The sequence below is a fragment of the Pseudophryne corroboree genome, chromosome 2 (genome assembly GCF_028390025.1).
Source record: "Pseudophryne corroboree isolate aPseCor3 chromosome 2, aPseCor3.hap2, whole genome shotgun sequence".
NCBI lineage: Eukaryota > Metazoa > Chordata > Amphibia > Anura > Myobatrachidae > Pseudophryne > Pseudophryne corroboree.
The window spans coordinates 788,144,630-788,166,826 of record NC_086445.1 but is presented as its reverse complement, the minus strand read 5'-3'; the positions used below and the strand labels follow the sequence as shown (position 1 = coordinate 788,166,826).

At 42.7% G+C, this 22,197-nt stretch overlaps 1 protein-coding gene across 9 annotated transcripts in view; it reads left to right on the top strand.

The window, feature by feature from the left end:
• The window catches only part of MID1 (midline 1), a 717,600-nt gene that overhangs the window by 497,286 nt on the left and 198,117 nt on the right, over positions 1-22,197 (top strand). For 8 of the 9 annotated variants that reach the window (XM_063955554.1, XM_063955550.1, XM_063955555.1 and 5 more), the window contains one exon: positions 6,937-7,032. The exons of the other annotated variant lie outside the window; for it this stretch is intronic. In XM_063955554.1, coding sequence (XP_063811624.1) covers positions 6,937-7,032 — 96 coding nt within the window. The remainder of the gene's footprint in view (positions 1-6,936; positions 7,033-22,197) is intronic. 9 annotated transcript variants of the gene reach the window in all.

The following is a 22,197-nucleotide window of genomic DNA, read 5'->3' as shown; positions in this document are numbered from 1 at the left end:
CCTTTTTCTCCAACAAGTGTTTTGGTTAATCAGTTTAAACTCAAGGAAAAAGTATTATTTTTGCTTTAACATTCATTTACCCTTGCACACCACTTTACTATTTTGCTTTGTTCTCCAACTACCTGGTTCCATTTACATTTTTGTCTGTTGGTGCACGCTTACAGTTCTAGCTTGCTGGAAGAAAATCTGATGGAAATATCCACTTTCCATCGAACCCTTATTTCCTTTTAAATATATATATATATATATATATATATATATATATATATATAATAGAGGAAGTAAAACAGCGGCACTCACGGATTTAGTAAAAATGTATCAATCAGGTGTAATGAAAAATCGTCACAGGAAACCAACGTTTCGGGGCTCGCAGCCCCTTTGTCAAGGCGCGTACGAAGGGGCTGCGAGGCCCGAAACGTTTGTTTCCTGTGACGATTTTTCATTACACCTGATTGATAAATTTTTACTAAATCCGTGAGTGCCGCTGGTTTACTTCCTCTGTTGTGCTATTCTCTTCCATGGAGAGCACCACGGTCTATTTACATCTGCAGAGAGTGCCGGGCATTCTGACATATTATATATGTTCTGGGAATGTCATTAGTACCTATATAACAGGAAGCTATTAGAGCTCCATGTATATAATACCCCTTTCACACCGCCTGAGGCGAGTCGCACCAGGGAGCCTGACATGGGAGCTCCCAGGGTGCAACCCGCCTCAGGATCACCTGATCTCCAAGCGCCGCCGTGTACACACACAGTGAACAGGAAGTCGACATGGCTCATGTTCACACCACACAGCGAGCCGGGTTGAACACAAGTTCAACCCTGCTCGCTACCAGGGTTGAAATATATTTTTCCCCTGGCACCTTTCAAACCGCACATGAACACGGGTTATGCGCACTCATGTGCTAATAACCCGTATTCATAGCTGGCAGTCGGAAAGGGGTATACAGGTTGAGTATCCCTTATCCAAAATGCTTGGGACCAGAGGAATTTTGGATATCGGATTTTTCTGTATTTTGGAATAATTGCATACCATAACGAGATATTATGGTGATGGGACCTAAATCTAAGCACAGAATGCATTTATGTTTCATATATACCTTCTACACACAGCCTGAAGGTCATTTTAGCCAATATTTTTTTATAACTTTGTGCATTAAACAAAGTGTGTGTACATTCACAGGATTCATTTATGTGTCATATACACCTTATACACACAGTCTGAAGTTCATTTAATACAATATTTTTAATAACTTTGAGTATTAAACAAAGTTTGTGTACATTGAGCCATCAGAAAACAAAGGTTTCACTATCTCAGTCTCACTCAAAAAAGTCCGTATTTCGGAATATTCCGTATTTCGGAATATTTGGATATGGGATTCTCAACCTGTAATATGTTTTGTATTGCTCTTTCCCAGTAAAATATATTGGTCCATCCCAGAGAAGTATCATTATGTAAAAATTTGCAAGGGAAAGTATAAGGTAATGTACTAATATATATTTTCCGTTGTGGAAATTTTTTGTTAATCATATAAAGTAACCGTTTCCTAAAAGGGCTTAAATTATATCCAACAAGAGACCACTATTTAGAAGTTACTTGAACAGTATTTGTTATTGGTGTTGTTGGAATTACACTATTTAGTTTCTAAAAGTTTCTGTCTCTGGTAATGCGGGTAGAGAATGACTAATATAAACCCATATTACCATCCAGTATAATGAAATATATGCCATATCACCAGACGATCTGGTGATTTTAGCAATAAGCAATTGGATTAAAACATTTGTATGATCAAAATCCTACAAAATATGTTAGGGGGCTGTTCTAGCTTCAGTTAAAATGGATAATATTCATCTGCATATTTTATGTAGTGTTCCAGCTTAAATCAGAATATATGGATGACTGAATTATTACACCATTTCCCTGCATTTCTAAATTCCATATTTTAGCCTTGACATAAATCTGGGGACAGACAGCTGGGTGCCTCCACGCTCCAGGGAACCAGGATATTTGTGAGTAACAAAAATGACTGTACATGTGTGGCTTCAGCTAGCGCTAGTTCCATTTTCTGGCAGGCCTGTCGAGTGGATATTCATGTAACCTCTCACTGGGTATCTGTTAGATGGATGGCACAGATGCCTAGAGAGGTGGAAGAGTACAGGCTCTGTACAGACCACACAAAAACAGGCAAACAAGCAGGAATAAGACAAGCACTTCTTCATGCAGGGGTTTAAATATTTGACTGCGTGTAGTTGTTGGTTGCAGAAAGCAGTATTATGTGATTGTATCAACATTGTGTTAATCACTAGACAAACCTTAAGTACTATGGGGCAGATGTATTAACCTGGAGAAGGCATAAGGAAGTGATAAACCAGTGATATGTGCAAGGTGATAAAGGAACCAGCCAATCAGCTCCAATATGTAAATTAACAGTTAGGATCTGATTGGCTGGTTCCTTTATCACCTTCCACATATCACTGGTTTATCACTTCCTTATGCCTTCTCCAGGTTAATACATCTGCCCCTGTATGTGGTACTGGTTTGGGCACCTTGCTGTAAAAAGGACAGGTTGAACTGAGAAGCATCGGAGGTGGGACCTCTCGTTAATGAAGGGAATGGAAGTGTTAAATTCTAGAGTTTAAAATGCTTTTTGTTTTCATGTGGAGAAAAATGCGACTTACTGTGTAGGTGACCTAATTTATATCTATAAATACGCTTGAGGGCAATACAGAAATGTATTTGACAAACATTTTCTAAGAAGGGGCCATCTACATACCTGCAGGTCACTGTGCTTGTGATCTGTAATAAATAAAGCTCTACATTAAGGAATTAATCAGCGTTCATTATCTCTACCTTGAATGTTAACGTGGGATGGTACATTGAAACAACTTGTAACCATTTGCAGCACAGTGCGCTTTAAAAGCAGATATGGATTTAGTGGTCGGTTACACATTGGTTGTGTAGTCAACAGTGTCTGAACCAGCAGTAACGCCAAGAAATACATTTACTCCCTGGTGATAAAGAATGAACTATGTCACCAAAAGTGCCGTTGAGTTCCACTAGAATAAATTTCCATACACACTAGGCGATATTGTGACTCCGAAAGGGCTTTTTGAGCGATATTGTTCACAATATTGCCTAGTGTGTACACTCCATATTGTTAACGATGCGTGCCCCCACGCATCGTTAATGACCCCCTCTCTCATCTGTACATGTACAGACGAGGGAGGTCCTCATTAACGACAGCAGCATTGATTCGTTCTCCCCGCCGTTGCTCCCTTCCTCGCTGGCATCGGCAAATGTGTACGCGATGCCGGCACCCCGCCAGGTCCCCACACTGCCAATATCGGCGTCAGTGGGGGCTCATTTTGTGTGTATGGGTCTTTAAACCACTGTCCAGGACAATGAGGAGATGTATCAAGCAGTGTAAAGAGTAGAGAAGTAGACACATGGAGAAGCTGACCATGGCATCTAATCAGATACGAGGTAGCATTCATCAAGTACATGCTATAAAATTATAGGTAGAAGTTTGTTGGTTGCTATGGGCAACTTCTTTACTTATCCATTTCTGCTCTCTTTACACTGCTTGATACATCTCCCCTAATGTTTTAAACAGGAAAGTGAATGCTATATTGTAATTGGGGTGTGAGTGTGTGGCTGGCATAGCAGGCAGTACTTTGATTCATGCCTGCACCTTTTGGGAATAAATACAATTAGCTGAACAAAGAGAATGGAGAAGTGCACCTGGCCTGATATATTTAATATACATTAGTTATCTCTGAAAATAAGTGTCTAATTAACACTATTTTTTATTTTCTCTGCATCAAAACCAGCATAGCTACATTACAGAGATGTTTTTCTGTTTACATTTAGTTTATATTTCAGTTAATTGGCACAGAACAAGGTATCACATTGTTTTCATACACGTCTACTGCTCAGAGATGTTTTTCTTTGGCTCTATAATCCTCTAATCTATAACTGTTCTTACATATTTCCCTGATAAGGGTTAGTTTCCTTCCTGAGCAGCCCCTGTAGGTCAGGCACATACTGGACATTAATGGAGACATCATTCTGACTTAGTGCTATGGGAGCAACAGACAGTAGGAATATCTACTGTAATTTGTGGTTTTATAGCATTATAGCATGGCTCATTTATCCTCCTATATACTCATATACTCAAGTCTTAATATCTCGCTTAAGTTCGTTCCAGCGGCAGCTGCAGCGCCAACCACACTGTGTGTGCGGGGGGGACAGGACCACTTTTACGCATGCACAATGGGGTACATACGCTGTATGTAATATATGTGCGGGTTGGTTATCCCGGGGATCAGCAGCGCTGTGTGTATTAAGCCTCTATGTGGCACCTGGGACTCAGCATTAAGCTTCACTCTCCATTTAAGTCTGCCCCCAGACTCCTTGAAGCTAACCAATGGGAGTCTGAGGGCGGGAGCACGGCGACTTAATACACTCAGTGGTGTCGTGTGGTCAGCACTGGTGCCCAGGGACTGCAGCTGCTGCTGGTTAGTTCATTAAAATACTATTGCACTACCTTTATTGTCTGCTTTATTTACGTCATTATTTTTGTTTTATTATACTTACATTTTCCCCATTGATTTCCAAGAATTTTTTCCCCCCCTTGGACTATTTGATAAACTCTTCTCTATTGTAATAGATAATATTCATAATTACAGTCAAACTTCAGCTCATTAATTTATCTGTTTCCATTCCCTTACCCACCCGTGTCTTTCTACCAGCTTCCTGTCTCCTCTTTATTTGTGTCTGTCCTTTCCTCCACCCTGCCTTGCCTTAAAACATCTTCTAATATCTATTACCCACCTTCTTCTACCATTAGTCCCCACCACACACCTTTGCTTTGTGCTCCCCACTACACCCTCTTGCCACCTGTTCTGCCTTTTCTCACCTCATCACCCATTACCATGTTCCTCTTCTGCTGGCTGCTAATCAGAAGCTACGCAGATGAACCTGAGGATGATAGGTAAGCTCAAGGTTTTGATTTTAATATATTTTGACCTTCTGATGAAACTAGTAATGACAGTGAAACATGTCAAGGAATAGCACTACCTGACCTGTCACTGTTTAGATGACTGCCTAAGCCACTTGAAGCCCTTATCCCCAACCACGGCTCTGTGTACAGGAGTTGCGGCAGTATTAGGAACAAGGTGCATGCAGGTGATTGTCGGAGTATTGCCTTTTGGAGTCTGCTACACCAGTGGTCTTTGGACCAGCACACTGTCTTTATACTCTGACATACAACTTGGGAATCCTTTTCGGGATCTGCTGGCTCGCTCGTTAAGGGCCGTACTGACGGGGAGATTTCCCCAGAGATGTGTGCTGAGTGGTCTAACACAATCCGCTCAGCACACATCTCTCCCCCTGCTCAGCGTGATGTGCACAGCGAGGGGGCGCTCATTTCACCCAGCGGTGAAAAACATTGCTCCGTGTGTACCTCCCTTTAGACCCTGTACCAATCTTGCATTGATGGTTATCGACTGATATCTCTGATAAGGTATCACCTGCTTGGATAATCAACCCCTGATTGAAAGAGATTATAACACTGCACTAAAGACTCCAACGCAAGTGTCTGACAGATACTACCTGTGTATGATTATACTTCCACTAGTACTATGTGGCTAATGCAACTGTCTATTTGAGAAACACTATGGACAGCGACTATTAAAGTTGAGCCTGAAACCTTCTATATCAAGCACTTTAAACATCTATAGTGATTTCATTATCCTTATTAGTGACATTGGTTGCATTTATACGCTATACAAAGGAACATTGTTTATTTTTTAGCTAGAAGAATTGTGTGTTTATGATTGTATATTAAATTGATGCCTTTTTAAACAAAATCTTTTTATATGTGTGACTAAGAATCCTATGCTCCCCATTGGTGAATTTCCTCCCCATCTGCATTATTTATTTTGCCCTATAAACCTGCAATATCTGGCTATACCCTAGAACCAGGCACATATCCTCCATAGACTATTCTACTTAATTACCTCCCCTCTATACAGACCACACATAACTTTATATATTTTCTCTTTCTATACTCACACATCCTACTGGCCCTCTGCCAACATTGCTGTGTGACTGGATCATACAGCTCACCAAGAACCTCTGCAATCAACCGGACCATTATGCAATATGTAGCATGTGTCCTTGTGTATCAATGTATATTTCCCTATAGATTGTAAGCTTGTGAGCAGGGCCCTCTTACCTCTTTGTCTGTCAGTTATTACCCAGTTCTGTTACTGTTTTGGTCCCATTTCTCAAGCGTAACGCAGTATGCCGGCACTGTATTGGTAAATGTTAATAAGGATGTTCAGCAGCGAATATTTCTCAATGTGCATTGCACAAGTATTATGATGCAAATGCATATTCTGATAATAGATTAAAATAAATAATAAAAATACTGGATTCCTTGAATAAAATATATTTTATTGAATAGACGTTCTCAATATTACTTGCATCCGTCTTTTGAAGCTTATAAAACAATGTTTTTCCCTGTAGTGGGAATGACAGCCCAAATATATCTCAAAGTCAACCGTTAGCTCTTTGGGCCAGTATCACTGAGTTTCACTGTGCTGCCCCAGCAAGACTTTATTGATAAATTGTGGCAATAAGGGATTTCTTTCTTTCCTTCTTTTTAATGTTGCTCATCGCCAGAAAAGTGTTTCTCATGATAAATACAGTTGGTACCTATGACCTTGAACTGGATAACTAACTTTTAGCAGACAATCCATACAGCTACCTGTCCATCTTATTAGCACTAATTTAGACAGTGTCAAACTTACGCTGCTAGAAAAAAACAATAAATCATTTTATTAATGTAGTTCTCATCACAGAGGTCTTTTAGTATATTGAGAAATCTTAAAATGTCAGACTTGTGATTACATATTTACTTTGTATAGCGATACGAGCGTCCCATGTGGATGGACTACGCTCTCCTGCTCTACTCTGGAGAAGCTACAGAGGCAAAGTACCCTGGCCAGAATACAAACTGCAAGGTATGTGGCCCCTCAATCAATGACACTTTTCTTTTATCAGTGCTTCTGGCTCTTCACTGATGTTGAACTCCCAAGTACAGCATATCCTGCCAGAGGACAAGCTGGAAATTGTAGTTCAAATATACAGTAGCTGGAGAGCCATCGGTTACAGCGATGAACATACAGCCACATAATAAAGTGGAATTTCTACCATATTTCTATTACTCAGAACCACCTTTAAGAGATGGGTTGCTGTTCATGCACTGTTTGCATTCCCACAGGCTAAAATATGACAGCCAGTAGCTGTGGCATAGCTTAGACCATTAACAGTGGTTTACTAAATGCTGGCTGTCCATGCCGTTTTATAGGCCCCTACCATTTTATTTCCCCTACTAGTCTCTTTATGGACAATCCTCACACTGCTATTGCACATGATTGTTATATTTGCTCGCTCATTCATGTTCCCACAGCCGCTCAGCCACATATGTGTACTTGGGGGGGGGGGCGCTGTAGAATGCACATGCTTCGGGCACCATGGCTCCACACTGTGACACTGGATATGTAACATACAGAAAAGGGGAATTATATTATGCTGATGGTCAATCATGACAAAAGGGGACAATTCATTGATCAAATCCTTAAAAAGATGCCATGTGTGGTTGCCGGGAGTAGGCACTGAGCGCTGTCTTCAGTGTAAGCTTAATTGTTGGAGATGGGAATTACGTAAGCTTAGGTTATTTATTGTACGGTGTCTGTTGGTTTTTTTTCTTAGCCGAAACCATTGACTATTTGATTAGAATTGCATATCATCTGAATGGAGATGATCATCTTTTTCTATTACTTGTCACTGCATAGTCTTACCCCATCTTCATAGGCCAAGAAGTATTGTGTTGCTCACCTTCTGGATATTTGCAAGGAACTAGATAGGCCTGTAATGCACACCATCATGATCATTCCCATACCGAGTCCATGCTTCTGCAGTGGTGTAACATTGACATTCCAATACTCTTGTATCTTGTCTTTGGGTTGAGCACAGGATATCCTTGTCAAGTACAAGCAGGAAGACAAAAGTTGGATAATTGATAAACACAGAATTACAATATGTAGCTGGTGACCCGGGGTTTACAGTAACTTGGATAAACTGCTATTTGTCTTATAATAGGACACTGGTCAGCCATTTAGTCATTTATAATATTATCCTGATTTTATTTTATTTCGGAGGGCTGAAACTTTCTTTTAGATTTTCAACAAAATAATTCATGTTTGTTTTTTTCTGAATATGACAGTATTTTGGGTATTTCTGAACAGCATCCTTTTCATCAATAGTTTTTATTGAAATTTTTTGCATTGCAAACAGGGGTACAAAAAGGAAAAAGGAAGGGGTGGGGAAGTAGGTACATACGCATGTAAGAAAGCGTTTTAACAAACGTGCAAACAATTCAAAGCCGATCACAGCAATACATTGTAAGGCAAACAAAAAACAATTAATGGAGGTGGCAGGGCGGCAATGGGCTTGAAGTAAATATAACAGAGATAGGGGGTCTTTGCTGTTTTAGGGGGGGGGGGGAGGGGGCCACATCAGCCGATGTGCTGGGGGGTGATTGTGCAGGGGGTCGGGGACGTAGTATCAATGCAGCACCCTCACCCTCCGTGGTAAATAGATGCCAAGGCATCCATCGCACAAATGGAGATTTGGCAGTGAAGAAGTATGGGATGTGTTCAGTCTCCATCAAGAAGTGCAGCTGTATTTTGTGTATCACCTTCAACACTGGAGGTGGTGTGGGTTGTATCCAGTTTTGGGCTAAGGCCGCACGTGCGACGAGGCAGATGTGGCCTAGGACATAATGTAGATGTACCCCCATGCTTCGCGGGTATATATTCAATAAAGCTATAAGCGGGGAGGGGGAGAGGTCGAGGTTCAGAACTTTGTTGATAAGGCCAAATACTTCTGTCCAGTACCCTTGGATATGGGGGCAAGACCAAAAAATATGGAAGAGGTGGCCAACCTCTCCGCATAGGCGCCAACAAAACTTCGAACATGCCGGCCAGATCGTATGTAGCCTTTCCGGTGTGAGGTACAGTCTGTGGAGTAGCTTAACGTGCATTTCGGAGTGATTCAGGCATTTAGACATAGTGAAGGATGACATAAAAATGTGTTGCCATTGAGAATCTTGGAGAACACATCCCACATCCGCCTCCCACCTGACTTGGGCTCTAGATTTAGAAACAGGGAGTAGTGATAGTAATGTTTTATACCAGAAGGAAATCTCCCCTGTGGAAGTAGCGTTAGAAAATCGGCCTATGACTTGCAGAATACCATGTGATGGTAGGGAGGGGGAGAGGTGGAGGCTAGTCCACCAGTGCTGTATTTGATAATATCGAAGCCTCTCAGTGTCTGGCAGAGAGAAGCGTCTCTGGATATCAGAAAAAGAGGCAAATACGGACCCATTAAACAAGTCTCCCAGGACCTCCATCCCTCTGGACCTCCAGCCCGCCAGGCCAAGATTAGGGACTAGAGCAGCCACCGTTCGTAGTGATATCAGAGAGAGATTATGATAGGAAGGGGATATGGCCGCAGTCAATTTGTCCCAAATCTGGAGTGTGGCTCGGATAGAGGGGAGGATATTTAAGCACTGTGGGCGAAGGGGCCTAGGAATCCAAAAAAGATCCTTCAAGGGAAAACGGGGGCAGGCTTCCTCCTCCAGACACGTCCACTCCGGACAGACATCTTTGTAGAATTCTTTAATCTGGGCAAGAAGGGAGGCCTCTTGGTACAGTGATAAATTGGGCATATCTAGGCCACCGGCTCTCCTTGGTAGAGACATCCTCGCGCGAGCAAGTTTAGGCGGGCGCGAAGACCATATATAGTTAGTGAGGATTGTGGTGGCCTTATCTAGATACTTTTTGGGGAAGATAAAAGGGATAGTTCGGAACAAGAACATTAACTTAGGGAGCAGCGACATTTTAAAGGCGGCCAGACGGCCTAGCCAAGAGACTTCATAGTTGAGCCATGATTTGGTGAACATCTGGAGGGAGGACAACAGAGGAGGGAGATTGACATCAAATACAGAGGAGGTAGATGGGGGAATGAGAATACCCTGGTATCGTATCGAGGATGTTTTCCAGTTATACGGATACTTAGTGCGTAATGGGGGCAGGGAGTTAGAGATGTTAATGGGCAGAGCATCTGTCTTAGAGGCATTTAGTTTATAATACGATGCTGCGGAGTAGCTATCTAAAACAGTATGCAGATGGGGGAGAGTTGTGGCTGGGTCTGTTACGAAAAGGAGAACATCGTCTGCGAACAGACATAGTTTATGCGACGTGGTGCCTAATCGCAGTCCAGGGAACTGTGGGTCCGCTCGAAGCCTAGCTGCCAGTGGTTCAATGGCTAGTACGAATATGAGAGGGGAGAGGGGGCAGCCCTGGCGGGTGCCATTATAGATTGGAAAAGGGCGAGATAAAAAACCATTACTAAATACCCGGGCCGTCGGGAGCTACACAGGGCTAATATCGAGGAGAGGATGCGATCGCGCAGGCCGAATTTGACTAGGACTTCTCGCATATAAGACCAGTTTAAACGATCAAAGGCCTTCTCTGCATCCAAAGATAGCAGAAGAAGGCCTTGCTCGGGGGTTAGGGAATCAACAAGATTAAAGACCCTACGTGTATTATCGGACGCCTGTCTTCCCGGGATAAAACCAACTTGGTCCGGATGTATCAGGGAGGGGAGGAGGGCGTTCAGCCGAGAGGCTATTAATTTAGCGTATATTTTAATATCTCCATTCAGTAACGCAATGGGACGATAATTTTGGCAAGAGGTCACATCTTTGCCCTGTTTAGGGATCGTGACAATACGCGCCTCGAGCATCTCCTGAGGTAGGGTGCCCTGCGAGGTAATATCGGTGTAGACTGCCACTAAAAAGGGAGCTAGAAGGTCCTGGAACGAAACATAAAAGTCATTAATAAAGCCATCCGGGCTCGGTGCCTTACCCTGAGGGAGGGACTTGATCACTTGGAGGGTTTCTGATAAGGACCATGGGGCATTCAGCAATGCTAGTTGATCGTCTGAAATATTTGGGAGGGTTAAATCCGCTAAGAAGGAGTTGATAGAGGAAGGGGTAGGTTGTGGGGTGTCAGGATCTGCCGAGAGGTTATAGAGATGGGAGTAGAAGTTGGCAAACTGATTCGCTATCTCCCTCAGATTAGAAATTTTGGTGCCTGTGGGGGATATAATGAGCTTGATTCTATTCCTAGCCTGCTGAGCCCTAAGCTTCCGGGCAAGCATTTTCCCCGGCCTGTTCCCCGCTAGATAAAACTTCTGACGTATCCTATTTAATGAAGCCTGGGTGCGCGCCATTAGCATTGTTTGAAGTTGGGACCTAATATCTACTAACTGCTTCTGTAAAGATTTCGTAGGTCTAGATTGATTTTCGTCCTCTAAGTCCTTCAGTTTGAGTTCCAAATCGGTCTGGCGTTGTAGGTTAAGTTTCTTGAGCTGTGCTCCCGCCTGAATCGCTGCTCCCCGGGTGACAGCTTTAAGTGCGCACCAGAAGTTCAGGGTGGACGTGTCTGAAGGAGAATCAAACTCCAAATAGGATGAAATACTGTCAGCTATAATTTTTTTTGAAACTGGGTTGGACAGCAAATGGGGAGAGAGTCTCCAAGGACGGGGGGGACAGTGTTGGCTAGCTACACACCATTTAAGAATCAGCGGGGCGTGGTCTGACCAAGTTATAGGGAGAATGTCTAGAGATCTGGCGAACTGGAGGGTCCATTTGTCCGAAAATATTAAATCAATACGGGAGTAAGAGTTGTGAACAGGGGAATAATAGGTGTACTCCCGTCCTGTGGGGTTTTGCCCTCGCCATATGTCATAGAGATCAAATTCAGCCAAGAGGTTACGAAAGGCTAAGGAAGGGGCGTTGGGGGAGACTGAAGTGGCGGGAGAGGTCCTGGGAGACCTGTCCAGCTTAGGGTCAAGGACTAAATTAAAATCCCCCATGAGCAAAAGGAAGCCCTTACGAATCTTATGAATAGTTACACATAACTTTCGGATAAAGGCAACTTGGTGTGAGTTCGGGGCATATGCCGAGACCAGAGTTACCGGTTTTTCGTTTAAAACAGCATCCTTTTCTACTCAAATATTTGGTTCCTTTATTCAAAATAATCTTCAAACATTTTGATGCCATTTTTATCTAGTAATTGGTAGTCTGTGACACCATGTGAAAACCAGATGACTGATAGAAGGATGAATGCAGCCCCTTACTTGCTATACAGAGAAATCTATGTTGTCTAAACCTCAAATTCTAATTTCTGTTCTGTGTAAATATTGTTCTTTTTTTATGTATTTTTGGAATAAGGTGTTTCTCTTTTATATGTCACCTCACATCCTCTGATGCCAGTACAATGATGCAGTTTGTCTTATCACACAGCATTCGGTGGGGCCTGATAATGCAGATCACCTCAATATGGCCCAGCACCCTGATGCACATTTGTCCCTTGAACCTCCCTTTCCGGGATCTTCCATGGCCACATAAAGTACAACTAGCCTGTACAGATGCCCCCAGTACCCTGGCCCAGCCTGTCGTTACTACAGAGCATGGTATGAGTCCCACCTAGGGAAGGCACTATGCCCACAGGAGATTTCCTTGGCATCCTGGTTGGCTTGGTTAATACTGTACTTACATACATACATACATGTTACATATGGTCAGAATCATTTTGCTTAGCTCCTGACATTTCTCTTCATGTCACTTGCTCTGCTACTTCACAGCACATTGGAACATTGGAGCAGTTCCAGCGAACACATAATTTATTTATATAATGGCACAATTTACACTGCTTAAAAAACATTCTTGCAATACATAAAAAGTAATGATAAACAAAGTAACAGAGCAGTTTCTATTATATTTACATTGCTTTCATAGCACATATGTTTTTCTTGTTCTGAAATCTTTTCAAGAGAGTCCGTCATCCCTATCAGTGTCTTTCTCGGGGGCGGAATAGTCATAGCCATGCAATATAGCAAAAGAAGGGGCGACCGTCTCATACACCACTCAGCGGACCACTCCACGGAGCATGTAGGCACGGGGAGTCCTCTGTTTGGGGGAAGTGGGTCATATGTACAGTAATTTATATAGAATGCCACTGGCAAGGGGAATCATCAGTGGAAAGGGCAGAAAGGGGGGTGATTGAAGCCTTTAAAGGTAAGTGGCATAGAAGTGGTACTAGCGAACCAGAAAATAACTTATGCTGACGTGTCCACATGAAATATTTTTTTACTCTTTGAAGATTTAAATGGACTCTGAAGCTATCAGTACTAGAATTCCCTTAGATACTGGGATTTGCCTTAAAGGGCATCTTGTTTGATCTGCACCTGTTAACTTGTATAGCTTCAATTGGATATGACAAATACAAATCAGTTCTAGGCTTAAGCTCTTGAGTGATGATCACTAAACATGAATAGTATAAGAGATTGCCTGGCCTGAAGCTGGGATATGTAGCCATGTAAACATATTGCAACAACAGAATCAAGTCTTAGAGGATTGTCTGCCAGGGATAAACAACACTAATTCAGCCTCTTTTTTTTGGGTCATTGGAGGATAATGTTTTTGACAGACCTTTCAGAAATGTTTTACAGGACCTGTCCTTTGGTTTTACTTTATTACCCATCATGATTTATTTTGCTGTAGATTATTTTACATAGTGGTTTACTATTAGGCAGTCTTGTGATGATAGCAAGTATTATAGTACAGGTTGAGTATCCCATATCCAAATATTCCAAAATACGGAATGTTCCGAAATACGGAATTTTTTGAGTGAGAGTGAGATAGTGAAACCTTTGTTTTCTGATGGCTCAGTGTTTACAAACTTTATTTAATACACAAAGTTATTAAAAATATTGTATTAAATTACCTTCAGGCTGTGTGTATAAGATGTATATGAAACATAAATGAATTGTGTGAATGTTCACACACTTTGTTTAATGCACAAATTTATTAAAAATGTTAGCTAAAATTACCTTCAGGCTGTGTGTATAAGGTGTATATTAAACATAAATGCATTGTGTGCTTAGACTTAGGTCCCATCGCCGTTATATCTCATTATGGTATGCAATAATTCCAAAATACGGAAAAATACGATATCCAAAATACCTCTGGTCCCAATCATTTTGGATAAGGGAAACTCAACCTGTATATACAATACTTTTTTGTTTCATCTAGTAGTTATATTGAAATGACTTTACAAAATTATGACTTCTATTAGGATTATATTGTATTGGTAATATCACAAACATATTTAGCAGTTACACTGCTGGGGCGCTGTTCCCCCTTGGGGTGAGGATGAAGAGTGGTATTAACACCAGGTGGAAAAAAACATCATTAATAGCATTGACAGCTGATGGAATGTGCTGTGGAACAATGGTATCATATTCCTCCAGTCAGTGCCTGATCTAAGTTTGTGAGGGCCCAGAGCAACTAATCTTGGGGGCTCTTACCAATAAAATTATTAGTATGATAGGCTGACGGTGTAATTACAAATATAATAATCCCAGTGCCACAGATGTGTTAGACACACTCCAGTGCCATAATCCCAGTGCCACAAATGTGTTAGACACACTTGTATGGGGGCCACTGGGCGACCACCCCGGTTGCCTGGTTGTTAAGTCGGCATTGCCTCCAGTTGACCTATAGAACCACTTCCAGAATTAATGTCAAGGAGCATTGAAGTGCTTTTGTCAGCTTTAGGTTGCCATTTGCTTATTAGCATTTGTGGACGTTACCTGTATTCTGTACATGGCAAACACTACTCTTTACATGTAAATGTCTTGTAGTCTCTAAACCAAAGCAGTAATATGCAGTGTATTTATTAAAATTTTCCCAACATGTTAAGTACTTGGAAGAGATTATGGGCCTAATTCAGCATGGATCTCTATTCAGAGAAATTGCAGTCGTCTGTGAGTAGAAAGGCGCCGCACTGACAGGAAGTAAAAGCGCCCCATGCAAAATTGTGAAGGCATTGCAGATCGCTATACATTTGCAGATGCATATGCAATTCCTGGAACATTGAAGACATTTTGCAATCTGAGCAGATGTGAGTAGGTCTGAGGCTGCCACTAATCTGCGACTGTGAAGGCCTGGAAGTGGTCTGCGCTGACATCAGAGACCCTCCCCAAAAATGCCTGGGTTCGCCTGCTGTTTTTCTGACACACCCAGAAAATGTCAGGTTTCCGCCCAGAAACGCCGGCATCCTGTCAGTCAAACAGCAGCTACATTACGATTACGATCTGTATGCATTTTCTGTCGCTATTACCCCACACACTTGCGCAATGCGAATGCTACGCATGCGCAGACGTTTGATAATCACTCGATTTGCAATTTCTCTGAATAGCGATCCATGCTGAATTAGGCACTATGGGGGTAATTCTGAGTTGATCGCAGCATCAAGTTTGTTAGCAGTTGGGCAAAACCATGTGCACTACAGGGGGGACAGATATAACATTTGCAGAGAGAGTTAGATTTGGGCGGGTTATTTTGTTTCTGTGCAGGGTAAATACTGGCTGCTTTATTTTTACACTGCAATTTAGATTTCAGTTTGAATACACCCCACCCAAATCTAACTCTCTCTGCACATGTTATATCTGTCCCCCCTGCAGTGCACATGGTTTTGCCCAACTGCTAACAAATTTGATGCTGCGATCAACTCGGAATTACCCCCTATATCACAACTTTTAGGGACTTACCACCTCATAAACTGACACCTCTATTGTTTTGGCAGGTTGGAGGAGAGGAAGATACTTTTTAAGGTGGAGTTTGTCTAACTACAATATGGCATCATAGAGCTAACTCTTCCCCTGGAGACATGACTCTGGCCTGTTCTGCCAAATGTCACCATAGAATCAGCAATGTAAAAGTGTATGCACTATGTGATAAAGAAGTAAACAGTGGCTGTTTGTGGTCAAAGCAAGCATATATGGTCAGTATCAAATATTGTAGTTAAGCATTAAGGGCCCGATTCCAGATAAGTAGCAAAACTACAACTCTTTTCACTAGCATGCGGGGGCCGCCCAGTACAGAGCAAGGCCGCACCGCATGCTGGGTCCTGCGCCCCTCCACCGCTAACATGCGAGCGATTCGATAAACAGGGAAGCACCCGCATGATAAGAGTAGCCCCTGCAGGCAGACGGAGGGTCGCCATGTTTTGGGTCGCAGCAGCTGTGTGTGACATTCCCCAAGCGGTGTGTTAATGGCTGTTTGTAACATCCCCCAAGCGGTGCGTCAACGCCCACAATATGCGGCGTCGACCCCCCCAGCCAGCTCTTAAACTGTGATCGCATGCAAACGCAGTTTAATACCTCGCGCATGTGCGCACTGCCGTGCATGCACACGCAGAAATTGGCAAATAGCGACTTATGCACTTCTTCGGGTCTTGCTGAATTAGCCCCTAAAGCCATAAGTGATCGGCATTTGCAGTTTGCCTTTGAAGTGTGCAAAGGCCAAACACGAATCTCCAGGAATGCACAACTATCCGCAATAAGAGGGGAAAAATAGAGCCACATAAGTAACAATTGATGGCAGCAGACAATTCAAACCATATAACCATATATAAACTGTTTCAGATATAAAAAATAAAAATAAATAAATAACGATATAGCTGGTTTTTATTAGCTGACCTCCTTCTATTATTGATTGTAAGACGTCTATCTTTTAACGACAAACTTTAAATAGCAGCGGAGCTATGTAGGCCAGACAGTGTGTGCCCAGCCTCTAGTACAAAGTGCAGATTTAATACATAAAACAAATATCCTGCAAGGTCTTGAAGTGTGTAAACTGACTGACATTCCTTGTGTCTATTTAGTTAGTGTTGACCGTTTTCTTCTTGGTCATTACAAACATAGATAACACCCAAGAACCTTTGTCTAAGACATAATATGCTAAAAGAATGGAAATAATGTAGTGAATCCCATTAACAGGAAACCCTTATGCAAATCCTTTGCTGAAAAACCATAGTGTATGCTTCCATTGCTTTTATGAATATCTCCCTATGAATGTATCCCTACATGTTGCTGTGGTTGACATAACAGTTAATTTACTTACACCTGCCTGCTTGGACAGGTTATAATAAATATGTTTTAGGAGAGGATGGACCATAATTATTAAGTATCCAGCTTGCACGAGTTGTGGCGGAGGATACTTACCACCGGAGCAATTCAAGAATTCTCCGGTGTGGCGGCAGCTGCTCCGAAAAGCAGCTGTCCCCACGATCAGTAACTGCTACTAAAGTAAACAGCGTTACTTTCCACCCAGATTGCCGGCTTCTGCGCATGTGTGACCTGAGGTCACATATATGCAGAGACGTTGGTTAGACAATAGTAACCACCAAGGCACATTATTGTTTTTATGTATACATGGCCACAAAAGGAAATTAATGCCCCAAAACAAAAACACATTCAAAGTTGGATCCAAAAAGACAATTTCTTTCTCTGTGGTTCAATATGGTATGGTAGGCAAATAAATCCAATCCCAGGGTGATACACCAATCCATTATTTCAGTATGAGATCCAGAATAGAGCGGATGAGGTGCTTTCTGTTCACTAATCTCTTCTCATATGCTTCTAATCTTAAAAGCAAAGTGAACCAATCAGCACTATATTGAGACCATTATTTCTTTGATGAATATGTCTGTAAATTTATATATATTTACTAAACAAATTAAGTTTGGTAATCTACATGGATCTCTGAAATCTGATTATACTATGTCTGTGTATATGGACTGTATGTATATCTGTATGTTCTGCCACTTGTTACATATAGGTTGTATAAAATTGACAGACTTTAAAATCTGTAAATATAAAAAAATATCAGTAAAATGCACTAATTGAAAATCCTTTGGAATGCGAATAAACAAAATAAATGTAGTAAATTAGCCTCATATGTCCCAATCCTATCATTTCATTTTATTCATTGAAAAATCATCAATAAATGTAATAAAAGTATCCCATACATACAGCAGTGAGCGTCCACATCACTCGATAAACCTATGCTCTTCAGTGGCGACTTACCGTATGAAAGTGATCATATTGGAAGTTTGTGTGTTTTAATCATATGGTAACAATCCTGTATACTGATGTGCGGTAGAAGAAAATTGATTTAAACCTGATACATTTGTATGGCAATACAATGATTAACCGATCTATGCAGTGTACAGAGGCAATAACTCTATAGATTAGTATTAGTGAATTTCTATACCATGATGGCAAGACTGTCTACACTTGCAGTGGATTTCTGATTTGGTGTAAATGGATTTCTGTGTCATGACGGATAGTATGGTGGCCAATCCTGGGATCGGGATCGGCGGGATCCCGGGATTTAGAGCCAAAAACGGGCGGGATTCAATCCCGGGATTGGAAGGTCCAATCCCGTGGATTGAGGGATCAGTGTTGAGCGTCCACAGTACGCTCAGGCGCTTCCCAGCTTCCTCCTCCCGGCTTCCCCGGCGCAGCATGAGGCCATGCTGCGCCGTCAACCGAGCACTGAAGGAGTGCAGGAAGAAATCCCCACCCGCCCGCTTTCGGTATACGGTTAGTAATGTGTGCGGGGTGGGGTGGGGCGAGGGGGCGGCAAAACACTTAAAAGCCAATCCCGGGAATCCTGGGATTGGCCATTTTTCAATCCCGATACCTCGGATTGTAAAAATGGCCCGAGATTGGCTTCCCTAACGGATAGGTTGTCAACAGGAGCAACAATAAAAACATTGCCCAGGTAATACGTCTGCATTGTATTCATGTGTGCGCATCTGAGCCACATAGACCATTGCTATCTACGTAGGTTAAGCAATGGATAAAAAATGCTGCACTATTTTGTTTACTTACTGTATATTCGGATTGGGGTGTAACTTGAGAAGAAGCTCACTTGGATGTGCCCTTATAAACTCTTTATTATTTGTTTATCAGCAATGTTTAGCTGGTAAATGTCAAGTAGGTGATAAAGGTTTGGAGTGCCAATACCATGATAATGTGGCAAATAGCTTTTCAGCACCAGCTGTTTTCTTTATTCTTATTTTCCTTTCTGTTTTTTTTTTTAATAAAGCAAATGCTATTTCATGGTTTGTTTCATTTAGAAACCTAGAAGTTAACTATAGCTACTGCACTATTTTAGAAAAGAAAAACTAAGCCAACTTTATATACAGACATTTTGTTTTATGCCTATTCTTGAATCATAGCTATAATGGCATAATGCTAGTACAATAACAGACAATAACAGAGTATGTCAGTGACTATAAATTGAAGAGCATTATTCGTCAGAGCTACCAGCATCCATCTTTCTTTTGAGAGAACAAAAAGCTAAACCTGGGGGTTCTTCTTAGTTGAAATATCTGTCTACTGTCAGTAGGTTTAATGTTGGATCACATAATTAACTCTTAGATAAATAGTGTCTTTCTCAGCCATACGGAGCAGCCTAGTGTGCAGCGTGTCTGAGATTGAGTGTCATGTAGCAATACATTCATCTTTTTTTGTATATGTAGCAGGAATTTTATGATCTCAGCTAGTAGCTGAATTGTATCACAGCGTGACACACTATTATTTTTATTACACTGGGTTTTCAGTCTGTTCGGCTGAACTACTGAATTACTGAACATGGAGAATAGTCATTTCTATTTTACTCCTATTTTTCTGCAACTATTTTCTGGATTTAGCTTCTAAAATTATCCCTACAATGTTGATAGTAAAAAAAAAATCACACAAACAGACTGTGGGGGTCATTCCGAGTTGTTCGCTCGTTGCCGATTTTCGCTATGCTGCGATTTGTTGCAAAATGCGCATGCGCAAGGCACGTAGGGCGCATGCGCTTAGTTATTTAACTAAAAACTTAGTAGATTTGCTGTGGATTCTGCTGCGCTTTTCAGTCGCTCTGCTGATCGGTGAGTGATTGACAGGAAAGGGGCGTTTCTGGGTGGTAACTGAGCATTTTCCGGGAGTGGGCTAAAAAACGCAGGTGTGTCAGGGAAAAACGCGGGAGTGTCTGGAGAAACTAGGGAGTGGCTGGCCGAACGCAGGGCGTGTTTGTGACGTTAAACCAGGAACTAAACGGACTGAGCTGATCGCAATCTGTGAGTGGTTCTGGAGCTACTCAGAAACTGCAAAGAATTATTTAGTAGCAATTCTGCTAATCTTTCGTTTGCTATTCTGCTAAGATAAGATACACTCCCAGAGGGCGGCTGCCTAGCGTGTGCAATGCTGCTAAAAGCAGCTAGCGAGCGAACAACTCAGAATGAGGGCCTATGGGTGGTATCCTATTTAGGGCCGGCTCTACCATTAGGCAGCTTTAGGCAACTGCCTAGGGGCACCAGCTCCTGGAGGGCACCGCTGAATTCATCTAGCAAAATCTGAAGGATGTATCTATATGCGGCCTCCTTTTATACTATGCTGGCTGCTGCTGCAGATCTAATCAGGTGCAGCCGCCACTACCAGGCTGTACCACATAGTAGTATCTAGACTCTTTACACATGTTACATCTGCCACACCTGCAGGGAAGCATAATTTTGCCCATTAGTGTGCTTTTTTGGTGTGTTTACAAACCCGCATAACCTCCAAAGTCACAACATTTTGTGATTTTGTTTACAATATATTTTGTCACTTTAAAAGTCCTTGAGTGCTGTCCCTTTTCTCTGTATATGTATAATGATGCTATTCACCGCAGCCCAGCTTGTGGACATCTGCATCTCCCCTCTGAGAGGTGGTGGGGTTTACAGGTTATGGGGCGCTAGGCTGAAGCTTTGCCTAGGGTGCAGAAAGACCTTGCACCGGCCCTGATCCTATTGGCCGCGGTAATTAAACGTACCGCCCGGGGCTTTTCAGGAATTTTTCTTCATCTACCTTGAGCCAGCAAAACCAAATCCCTGGAAGCAGCCCAATTTACAAGCGAAAACAGGGCTATTTCTCACAAAAACACACAGGTTTCACTGAACCTGTGTGCTTTCAGGAGAAAGGGCATTTTTTTACGGGCAATCTAATAGGATAGCCTGTAAAAAAAATAATCAGTGAAATGTTGGAAAAAATCGCCTGATGTTTTACTATGGCTAATAGGATATCATCCTATATCATTGCACAGAGCCGTAACTACGTGTGTGCCAAGGGGGCTTGGCACACAGCGCAGTTGCCCTGGGGGCGCACGGCCAGCGGCATGTAATGAGTCAAATTGACTCAATACATGCCGCCTCTGTGTGCGCCGTGCGCCGCGCTGGAGGAGAGAGACCAGCGCCGGAGGCAGCGGACAAGGAGGAGGAGGGAGGGGGAGCAGGGAGCCGCAGCAGCGCTATGTTATTGGTAGTAAGCGCCGCTGCAGCATCCCCCTCTCCTTCCGTATTGGCTGCCCGGCAGCCAATACAGAAGGAGAGGGGGATGCTGCAGCGGCGCTTACTACCAATAACATAGCGCTGCTGCGGCTCCCTGCTCCCCCTCCCTCCTCCTCCTCCTTCTCATCTCACTGCCGCCACCGAGGGAGCAGCACGAGGAGCCTGTCAGCGGGGAGAAGGTAAGTATATTCCCCCCCCCCTCTCTCTCTCTCTCTCTGTCTCTCTCTCTCTGTCTCTCTCTCGGACACCGCCTGCCGCAATGTGTAAAAAATGGGACTGGCTGCCGCAATGTGTAAAATGGGACTGGCTGCCGCAATGTGTAAAAAATGGGACTGGCTGCCGCAATGTGTAAAAAATGGGGATGGCTGCCGCAATGTGTAAAAAATGGGGATGGCTGCCGCAATGTGTAAAAAATGGGGATGGCTGCCGCAATGTGTAAAAAATGGGACTGGCTGCCGCAATGTGTAAAATGGGACTGGCTGCCGCAATGTGTAAAAAATGGGACTGGCTGCCGCAATGTGTAAAATGGGACTGGCTGCCGCAATGTGTAAAAAATGGGGACTGGCTGCCGCAATGTGTAAAATGGGGTCCTGGCTGCCGCAATGTGTAAAATGGGACTGGCTGCCGCAATGTGTAAAAAGGGGGACTGGCTGCCGCAATGTGTATAAAGGGGGACACCGTCTGCCGTAATGTGTAAAAACGGGGACGCTGTCTGCTCTAATTGTAAAAAAGGGACGCTGTCTGCTGCAATGTGTAAAAAGAAGGACCGGCTGCCGCAATGTGTTAAAAGGGAGACTGGCTGCTGTAATGTGTAAAAAGGAGGACTGG